At 40.2% G+C, this 10,982-nt stretch overlaps 1 protein-coding gene across 1 annotated transcript; it reads left to right on the top strand.

The window, feature by feature from the left end:
- The first annotated feature begins 1,026 nt into the window (after positions 1-1,026).
- On the top strand, positions 1,027-9,842 carry ZCCHC4 (zinc finger CCHC-type containing 4). Its single transcript, XM_054391494.1, has 13 exons — positions 1,027-1,129; positions 1,416-1,534; positions 2,297-2,379; positions 2,965-3,240; positions 3,759-3,839; positions 4,138-4,210; positions 4,648-4,798; positions 5,456-5,556; positions 6,601-6,722; positions 7,267-7,342; positions 7,852-7,903; positions 8,663-8,807; positions 9,662-9,842. Exons 1-13 carry the CDS (start codon positions 1,027-1,029, stop codon positions 9,786-9,788), a joined length of 1,509 nt encoding a protein of 502 aa, XP_054247469.1. The 3' UTR covers positions 9,789-9,842.
- Positions 9,843-10,982: the final 1,140 nt, after the last annotated feature.

Here is a 10,982-nt window from a genome sequence, read left to right as displayed (position 1 = left end):
ATGAACTGAGTGTACATTTCAGAGGTTGAAATTTCACCTGTAGCTTTTGGAACTTGTGTATTTAAGTACATGTATGGAAAATTGTGATATTTCTTTCTAGATGCATCACAGTGAAAGAACTGCACCAGGTTATTAAGAGGTTTGTTTTGCCATATGTGTTCATCAGTAGTCACCAAAGTGGTTCTGCACTATTAATGACAGAAGCACTAATGTGTTCATCACAAAGCCCAGTCTGCCTTCTAAATTTCTATCTAAACACACCATTATTTTTTTTTAAGCTGGAAAAAAGCAAGACTGTAATGCACAGAGATTTCTTACTGTGCCCTTGGCAGTGTCACACTTGTGAGCCAGTTGCCATTTGGATTTCTGTTTAAGTTACTCGATGTTCATGTTTCTAGATCTGTAGCTTATGTAACACAGTAAATATTTTTTGTAATTTTCTGGACAGTTAAGACTGGAAATGGGAGAAGAACTGCTGCTTTTATGAAACCTTCAGTATTTCCAATTTTGATGTATTTTGTAATTCTAAGCAATACTGTTGAACTCAAAAATAATAAAATGCTTGTATTTTATATAATTTTGAGTGGGTGTAAATATTAATGTAGCATGTCAGCAATTCACAGGATTAACTGAAACGTTTAAGCCTTAAATGTAAAAATTCACTGTATGGTGGAGTTCAAAATAAGCTTGAGATGACCACCTTGATAGACTTTCCATGATTGTTTTTATTCAGACAGTTTATTACAAAATTTAAAATGGTGTTTATGTACGAGACTTGCCTACTGAAGCAAATAAATGTCTTTGTCTGAAGCGCACGGGGATTAGGCTCGGGAGTCTCCTTTGTTCAGCAGTCACCACCCCTGCTTTTGCTCTGTTCCATCCCTGCCTCTGCCGTGGACCGAGAGCTGCTCTCTTAGCCGTGGGGCCGCCGCTCCGCTGGAGGGCGCCGCAGCGCCGCTGTCCCCTTCTTGCCTCTGTGCGTGGCGCCGGCCGGGCAGTGAGGGCTGCCGGGAAGGCGGCGGTGTCATGGCGGCCAGCGAGGCGGCTGACGCTGAGGCCTTATGTGGTCGGGGTACGGGTGGGCTGACCCTGCTCGGCCTGGCGCCCAGCGCACCCAGCTGCCCGCACGGTGAGCCGGGCGGCGAGCAGGCTGCATGGGTGGGATGGGAGTGCGAGGCTGGCCGGAGGTGACAACGCTGACAGAGGTGGCCTGGGTTCCGGTGGGTCGGCGTTTGACACTTGTCTGAACGTCTTTGTTCGCCCTCAGCTGTCTTCTCGGCTCCACAGCGAGGGATTGTGTTTTACCGCAGGCATGGTTAATGCTCTGGTCTAGGAGCTTGGCACCTGGCGGTGGAGGCATTAAAGCAAAGATGTTGGTGTTCCGTGTGTCATCGGTAATTACCTTTGTTCTTTAGGTCCTGCTCTTCTGTTTGTAAAGACCAGCCAAGGGAAAGAGGAAGGAAGAAGATTCTACGCTTGTTCAGCTTGTAGGGATAGAAAAGATTGTAACTTTTTCCAGTGGGAAGATGAGAAGGTAAGAGAGCACTGCTTAAGACTGATTTTAAAAGTCAAAAGATTTTTTTCTTTATTTCAGAGAAAAATATATTTTGTTCGTGAAATCTGTGGTAGTAGCTGTTTACAAAACTTTTAAGTTTAGTGGAGCACTTATTTCTGTTGGGAGAACATGTTTCAAGTATCACTTTCAAGGCAAGTTGTGTATATTCTGCTGTCTTCCCCCTTTAAACAAATCAGTTCAGTGGGTTTTGCACAGATGTCTTGAAACTATTAACTGTGAAACCTTAAGGATGTTTTGTGGGTGCAAAGTACAAGACTCAGAGAAAAGCCCTCATGCTGGTTAAATAATCACACAAAAGACTTGGGCCACATTTCAACTGTTAGCAGTTGTTGAGGGCCAGATATAGATCTTCAGAGGGAATACAGCTCTTAGGAGTTGTGCTTAGGAAAAGTACACCTCTTAGGAAAAGTACACCTCTTCATCAGAACCATGTTTTGAGTTTTTCTGAGTATTCATGTGGTGGAGGAATGAAGTGTTTATTTTTTGCACAATTAAAATTCACAGTGAGACTCACGTTGTTTTGCAGCATGCCTCTGTGCTGCAGTCTTGCTTGCTCTTCTGCAACAACAATCCAGAGAATGTGGTAGGAGTTTTTTTTATGCAAAGTGACTAAAGTGTGAGGCCTTTAATGAAGCTTTTTTGTCTAATACTGAGTTTTAACATACAATATTGAATGATACCTGTTTCTTTTCTGATTTCCCATACACATGAATTTTACAGGTGTCAGAAACTAGGCTTGCAGCACGTGAAGAATATAACAGAACCCATCAGCCTTCTTGTACCCACAGACAGAATGTGGAAAGGTATTGTTATGTACGTTGTCTCCTGTAAAAATCAAGTCACACAGGTTTAGGTACTCTGAATGTAGAGATAATGTTTCAGGATTCTTTCAAATGCGAAAACATGCCAGAGGGATCTGGGAAAATACAAACTGGTTGACTGCAGTGGGAAAAGAGCATGAAATATTTAATTAGAGCATGGTGTTTTCAAAACAGGAACTGTCTCTTTCTTTTTTAAAGCATTGTATACCTGTTATATTAGTGCTCATAATGTGCTAACAGCAGGTCAGTAGCAGCACTGACTTTAGTGTGCAGAAAGTAGCAGGCTTATTAATGCTGTGAAAAGCAGAGGCACCTGAGTTTGTGTATAAACACCATATGTATTTGACCAGTTTATTATATGCTTCTCAAAAAGTGCTTTTAAGTATTTTTGTTCATAAATATTACCTCATTCAGTTAGGTAGTGCAGTTTTCCAAAGAGCAGCTTAAACTACCTTGCCTGTGTAAATGTCTGAACTCAGAAAAGTGAAATTCCTTTCATAGCTCCCCTTCACATCTGTTATAGAAGCTTTTTTAGAGTTTGTTCCCTATTGTTGTTTGTGTTTAAAGGTACAAGAATTTCGTTCTGTTACCGTTAGCAAAGAGGAGGTTTTGCCAGGAGTGCCAGCAATTGCTCTTGCCACCCGAATGGGACAAACACTCGGATCACCAGCTCCTTTATGATATCTCCACTGCTCAGTTACAAAGTCCCAGTCAACTTTTATATCCACTGGAGAATAAAAAGACAAATGCACAGTATTTATTTGCAGACAGAAGTTGCCAGTTCCTATTGGATCTTATTATTGATTTAGGATTCAGCCGAGTGCTCTCTGTTGGGACACCCAGGTGAGAATGGTTACACTCCAGTGTAGAATTGTTACACTTTCAAATCATATTTCTTCTCAAAATTGTGTGGCTTACTAATGTTTAAGAAATCAGAGCTTCTCTCATAATAAGAAATACTCTTATGTTTCAATTGGTTGAGATTATCCAAGCATCTACGAGGTCTTGCTTCAAGCTTATATGATACAGGAGAAGGCTGTAGCTGTACTACATACAGCACACTTGTTTAAGTGTCCTGCTTTGTTTCTTGCTCTATTGTTTTGTGTTTTGTTGGTTTTGTTTGTGGTTTATTTTTTTGGGGGTGTGGGGGGGAGTTGTTTTGTTTATTTCATCTTTTAAGACTAACACATGTTTCTGACTTTAAATATTAGCAAATGAATTTATCCACATTCAGATTACTCCATTTTCTCTACCTGTTTGATTTTAGGTTTAGTAAAGTGCCAGGCATTCTTGTCTTGCCAAGATAATTTGCTGAAGCCAGTGATTATGTGTTAAATTTCTTTGCTCCAATTATACCTCAGGCTTCATGAAATGATCCAGTCAAAAGCATCAAAAGAAGAAGATTTCAGGGTTAGAAGCCTTCTGCTAGATATTGATTTCAGGTAGGTTTTAACAAATGCTTATCTCTCTCAGGAGTATGTACAAAGATTTGTGTACTTACTGCTTTCAAAGATAAATTGTTGGTTGTTTTCCCTTTCCTGACTCTGCATCTCTGTTCCTGCACACATACACAAGTGATGCCCAGTTTATGAGAAAAGTAATGATACTTAATAATTCCCAGTGTTGGTTTGTGTTCTCAAATAATCAGAACCCAAAGAAACGTCTTAAGGCCTTGTTTTCACTGTAAATGCCCCTTAGGGCAGGCAAGAAGTTGTTTATATATAAAAAATTATTTTACAGGTATTCACAGTTTTACAAAGAGGATGAATTCTGTCACTACAACATGTTTAATCATTATTTTTTTGCTGGAGAGGTAAGGCCAAATATTTCTTGAGTACATTGTAAAGAAGTACATGTTGTTGATACAGAATTTTGTAAGAAAGTTGTGGCCAGTCTCATGGAAACAACTCTCATTAGGTAAAAGTGGTCAGTAGTACTGGAAATAAGAATAAAGAATAACAGTGCTTCATCAGCAGTTCTCTCCCACTTGATTCAAAGATAAAATTGCCTATTAAAGTCTTGCTAGCTAGTGTTCTTTCCACACTTTAGCTGCTGCATTTATTAAAACGACAGTTTGGTGTGAGTTACTGTCTTCAAGCCTTCATTAGCCCCTTCTTGCACTGCTACAGCAGAATTAATTGTTTTAGTCCCAGCCTTTACAAGTCCAATAAATATTCCTTTTATTTCAAAGACAAGATTATTGTAGTTCTCAACTCTCTGTTCCTGGAAATTACCCTCTGGTTCTTACAGGCTGGACATGAAACTTGCAGGAGGTTCTTGCGTCAAGGCAACGGTGAAAAGGTCATCATGGTAACTGATCCCCCGTTTGGAGGTTTAGTGGAAGCACTGGCTTCTAGCTTTAAAAGACTGATGGCAATGTGGAAAGACACAGAAAAAGAAGGTATCTGTTGCAACCAGATAGATGTTAAGCTGTAACATCACTGTGAGGAAAAGCACCTATTTAAGAGTCTGTGATTCCTGCTATGTAGGTGAATGCGAACACACTCATGTCATGATTTCTAAGGACAAACTACAATGTATCTAACAACTCTCCTGATGCTTTAATAATGCCAAATTCTCTAAGTCTCTCTTAAAAACCTTTTTCTTATACATCTGTTTGCAATTAAAAAGGATTTTAAAGGCAGAGAGAAGAATCACAGCACTGTTAGGGTTGGAAGAGACCTCAAACATCGTCCAGTTCCAATCCCCCCTGCCATGGGCAGGGACACCTCATGCTAGATCAGGTTGCTCAGAGCCCCATCCAGCTTGGCCTTACAAACTTCCAGGGATGCTTCTACCACTCCCTGGACAGCCTGTTCCAGTGTCTCACCACCCTCATGGAGGAATAAACTAACAGATCAGAGTTGTTAGCTACGTGAAGCTTACAGCTCTGCATGAATCTAATATGCCCAAACTTTGTTGCTTAAAGGAATTCATTCGTTCTTCTGCCCAGCATGCCATACGTATCTTGATGTATTCAGAACTGTTCACTGTAAATTTTCCATGTTTCATGTACTCTGTGTTTCTTTAATGCACATCTAAATCTTTTCATTACTAGATCCTATCAGCCAGGAGATGCCCATGTTCTGGATATTTCCATACTTCTTTGAGTCTCGTATTCTTGAATTTTTCCCAAGCTTCACTATGATGGATTACCAGGTATGACTGAACACAGTGAATCTGCTGCATTTCAGTTGTGTGCAGTGTGAACAGGACTATGAGTGAAAGCAGATAGATGGTAGCTTGTCACACTCACACTCCTACCATTTATTATGTATCTTCATGCGTCCACTAACTCGCTTCTGCTGGGTTTTCAGTGTGATGAAATTTGCAGTAATTTTAACAGGTGCATATTGCAGAGGTGGATATTTCACTTTTCCCACATGCTGAAATGTCAGTAGCTTCGTGGGTAATGCCCATTTCTGGTCAATAAAAAAGTCCTTTCATCTCCAAAATTGCTGGGACCAGAGTAGGATTTAGGATTACAACAGAAGTGTTTGGAATTGTATAACAAATTAAGATGTCAGTGCTGAAGAAGTAAGTTGCTTATGAATGTGTACACCAGTAACTTTTGAGAGCTCAGTCAGGGGTATTCATAATGTTGAAGTTTTATTCTCTCATTTAACAATTCTGCATAAAATATGACATGGAAACAACATACTTGTATCGTGTAGAGTGGAAATTTGTGGAAGAAAATTGTAAACTCATGCTAGGCTATGCTCTGCATTCCTGCTAGTGTTTAGAGATGAGAAATTTTGTGACAGAAGTCTCTGGAGGCAGTTTTGGAAAAGCTGTGCTGGTTGAATTTTTCAACTTGGTAACTGTACTGAGATAGGTTATGATGTACATCAACTGTCTTCCAGACAGACCAAATGGTATAGTTCCTTTTTTGTGCTTAGTGGGTTGCTCTTCTGTTGAGCAACTGCAATGTTATCTTGGATATCCCACGCAAAACAGCACAAAGGCATCACCAAAGTAAGATCACAGTGGCACGTTAGAAATTGAGTTTCTTGAGTCTAGCCTTATACTGTGGTTGCACAAGCTTAAAAATAAATGAGACAAAACACTGCAGAATTTGTAATCTACTTAGAGGTTAATCTATAGAGAAATTTTCATAAGGCCACGTGTAGTAAATATGCAAATAGTTCTGCCTGTGCTTAGCATTCAGTGTAAGACATCTTTTGCTTGGTATTATTTTTCTAGGTAGACTACGATAATCATGCACTTTATAAACATGGCAAGACAGGTCGTAGACAGTCTCCTGTCCGTATCTTCACCAACCTCACCCCAAGGATGATTGTGCTTCCTGTAGAAGAGGGTTATAGGTAAGATGTGTTCAAAGAGTCTATTTGTTCTTGGTCAGGGCATAACGTTTCTAAAGCACATTAGTATGGTACTGTTCAGTATTGTCATGCCAAACTCTTAGGTGCCAGGCTCAGGACTGCCTCTCTTCTTCTCATTCTAAGGTCACATGTTTTGTGAGGTCTGTTCAGGAGAGCTGGGCACCTAAAAAGCAGTGTGGAATTGTGGGATACCTCAGCTTGTGTCTATAGGAAATGTGTGCCTGGCAATCAGCTTGGCTGAGACAGTTAATAAACACTAAGAGAAGCATCAAGAGCAAAAGAGTGAATTTGGCTTGGCTTACTGCTAATAGTATTACTGATTTCAGTTCAAGCACCTGAATTTTAGTGTTTGGGAGTACTCTAAAGGATTATGAGGCTCTGGGCCTAAGTGGTGATTTTATGCCCCGAAAACATTAATTTAGTAAAGTAGTTTTGCAATCCTTACATTGTTGAGCTTGTATGAAACCAATTTACCTTGCTTTGTGAGTAAATGGTGAACCAGTACATTTCTAATTTTTTTTCCCAGGTTTTGCTCTATATGTCAGCGTTATGTTAGCTCTGGTAACCAGCACTGTGAGATATGCAATTCGTGTACATCAAAAGTAAGTATCTTGACTTTTTTTCTGGATGATAATTTTAGCAGTAGTCAAATAATAACTCTGGTGAAATATTTGCTCTCATAAATGCCTATTCTGATACTGATTTCCTTGGGAAAAACCAAGCAGTTCCATTTTGTGGCCGTACTGTTAAGTTCACAGGACATCATTCATAATCCACTGAGAATTAATTTCTCTTTCCCAGATCTCTGTGTTGCAAAGAGGATGAGAAAAGTTTGCTGCTTACCACTTACACTCATACGTCCTTCATTGGAGGTCTGTTGACACAGACATTTGTTATATTTCAAAGTTGTAGGACTTGTTAATTTCAAAATACAGTCATTTTGCTGCAGCTGTCACAGATTCTCAGGACTCTTGTTTCTAAGTTTCTGTTACTCCTGTAGAGGTCCTGTTTCTGTAAATAGTTGGTACCATACATCAGCAGTCCAGTATCAAGATATGATTGGTGCACTGCTTTAAAACAAACAAACAATGCATGTGTTTATCTGTTGTAGGATGGAAGACGATGGAAACACTGCTTTCTTTGCAAAAAATGTGTAAAACCCTGTAAGTACAGAAAAATACTTTTGGAAATGGAAGTACACTTAGTGTTTAAGGTATAGTCCAAAGAAACTGAGATTACAAACCAGAAGAGAAAATATTCCATAAAAGAAATAAAATGTAATTATTCAGAAGGCACAGAGTACAGGAAAAACCTCAATTTCGCAGGAGTTGCCATTTGATAACTTCAAATATGTGCTAAATTCTTTTCAAGGCATATTAAATCCCATTTCTATTTGTTATGGGAAAACTTCACTGTTTTGTCACGTAAGTGTTTCCTGAATTTTTTTTGTTTTAGTAAACTTTTTTTATTAGAATTTAGTTTTAAAAAATAGGCAGTTACTAAAATGTTTGAGAGAGCATGATCAAAGTGTGGTTCAGGCACACATGCAGTTGTGTTCATAGCTTGTGCTTAAACAGATGAAGCAATCATTTTTGTTACTGATGCAGAAATCACTATTTGTAAGTTCTTTTGAACATCTGGGCTGTTTTTCATGTGAAGATCAGTGATCTTAATATATAATACAGTGTTCTTCTGTAGTAATTCAGTAGTTCAAATGGTGAAATAGTTAAGTTCTATTGAAATAGTGTATCTAATGAAGGCCTGACTGCCTTGTGATAAGGGACCAGAAACTCACACCCATCTCTCTAAAACTAAACCAAAATGAAACCTCAGGTAATACAGCCTGTGTTTAAAACTGAGTTTCAGAACAATCATTCTACTGCTCCTCTTCAAGATCATAAATCATGTTACTTGTTTTGCAGCTTGGTTTCACTGTAACAACTGCAACTGCTGTGCTCTTCCAACCCACGCTTGTGAGAAGGCTGCTGCTGGCTGTTTTGTTTGTGGCCAGGCAGGTCACAAACGCAGTACCTGTCCCAGTCTTTCCTGCAGCAGAGCAGCTTGCCAGTAAGTGTGATACTGCAGTAATATGATGAAAGATAACATTCACATGAGAATAGCTCTTATCCCATGGAAACATTTGAGACAGAGGTGATTTTTGGTTTTGGTTGCTGATGTCAGCCATCACTATTGCCCACTTGCTGTGGTGTGTGTATACTGAAGGGAGGATGTGACAGCAACCAGGCAGGTCACTCAATGTGACTCCCTGTTCCTTAACTGTGGCTTTTCTTTCAAATCTGCTTTATATGAACCCCAGATTTTTTGAGTGGTGCATGAGATGGCTTTGTAAGGAAGATTTGTAATTATTGAAACACATTTTTAACCCCTTCAGATTCTTCATGAAAGGGCAGAGAGGAGTCTCTGTACTGGGTTTATTGCTTCCTGTCTCTTTTTGCTTACTTGTGGTGTCTTTGGTTTGTTGGGGTTTTTTTGGGTTTTTGTTTGTTTTCCTTTCAGTATTTCGGGTGGGTGGGTTTGGTGGTGGTTCTTGAGTGAAATGGCTGTAGCAGTGGAAATGCAAATTTTTCCTCCCAAAAGATGTACTGCTGTGGCTTAGTGAGCTTCAGGTAGTTAACCTCTTGGGTCAGCATCAAGAGATTCACTAAGTGCGTTTCTTAAGTTTTTTATGTCCATTTAAAGGTAAATGCTGAATAAATGAAAAATAATAGCAGTAAAGTGGGCAAACAGTCTTGGGACAATTATATATCATAGCATTGTAAGATGGAAAGTTCCATGTGTGTTTTGTGACAGTACTCCTGAGTTCATATACTTACATGGAAAGATTATTTCAAATACCACCAAATATAGAAGTACATTCTCCGTTTTATTCTAACCTGTATGTTCCTTCTTTTCTTTTACAGAGCTGACAAAAAGCAAAGACAGAAAATTACTCAAAAGAGGGTAAAGATGGGGATCTCTAAAAGATCAGCTATGAAGCATACCATATTCTCAAGGAAGAAAGTAAAGAATAAGAAAAAAAAGACATGATTTGGCTTGCTTATACAGAATTATTAATTTATTTTTTAATGGCCAGGCTTTGATTTTGTTTTTTAAGTGCTCATATTAACATCTAAAATAAAACCTGATTGAATTAAAACTTGCAGTTCTTCATTACTGGCACTAAAAAAAATTGCTAAGTAAACCACACACTCGCCATGCTTTTTGTGTTTAGGATTAACAATTTGTCTGATTTAATCTGAAATAAAGGGAGGAGTGCTGCTGGGAGCTACACTGGTGGATACCGTGGTTTTGTCTTAAGTACTGGGGCATGTGGGGTGAGGGAGGAAGTGAAGTTGGATGCCAGGAAGGCACAATTTCTTAGGAATCCAAGCTCTGTGTTTCAGTCCTCTCACAGTATGGGTTTGAATTTTCTCTCCAAATAGAAGCCTAAGAATAGAAAAAAAGTATTTAATAAACTCAGTAAGTGGAAAAAAGTTACCCTGTAATATGTTTTGGGTTTAAGCTACTTAGTTTTAATATTTTTGGCTTGGCACTGTTGATGGAGGTCGGTCGTACTCTCAAAATGTTGCATTGGTGCAACACGTTTGTGGTTGTAAATGTAAGAAATACAGAGGTTTGTATCGTGGGAGGGAATGTCCCTTCTGCATTGTTACACTGCAGCTGAAGCAGCATTTCTGTTGTGCTTATCCCTAGTAACAGCAGGATGAGAGCAAATGGCCTTGAGTTGCACCAGGGTAGGTTTAGGTTGGGTACTAGAAGAAAGTTCACTGCAAAAGGTTCTCAAACCCTGGGACTGGCTTCTCAGGGAGGTGTTTAAAGGACACAGAGATGTGGTGCTAAGGGACGTGGTTTAGTACCAGACTAAGGTAAGATAAGGGTTGGACTCGAAGACCTTTAGCGATTCCCTGATTCCATGAACGCAGCTGCCCCCAGCCAGCGCAGGGACCCCCTATCGCCTCCTCTCCGCGAGTTCCTCAGGGCCGCGGGCACTGCTCTCAGCTCCATGCGACAGGGCACAGCTCTCGAACCCGCCGTGGAGGACAGGGCAGGCGGGGATCCGTCCCCGCGGGCAGGGGAAGAGCCGGAGCCACCCCCGGGCGCTGAGACGCGGGCAACCACAGCCCTCCCGTCTAGGGCCCATCTCCGCCGCAGGAAGCACCGCCTCCGGAAGCCGGCAGCGGAGGGCGAGGAGGGGCCGACGTGCTGGGTCACAGGGGGTAC

The sequence above is a fragment of the Indicator indicator genome, chromosome 23 (assembly GCF_027791375.1).
Source record: "Indicator indicator isolate 239-I01 chromosome 23, UM_Iind_1.1, whole genome shotgun sequence".
Lineage (NCBI taxonomy): Eukaryota > Metazoa > Chordata > Aves > Piciformes > Indicatoridae > Indicator > Indicator indicator.
The sequence above is the reverse complement of the archived record's forward strand: the minus strand, read 5'-3'. Positions and strand labels throughout refer to the sequence as shown.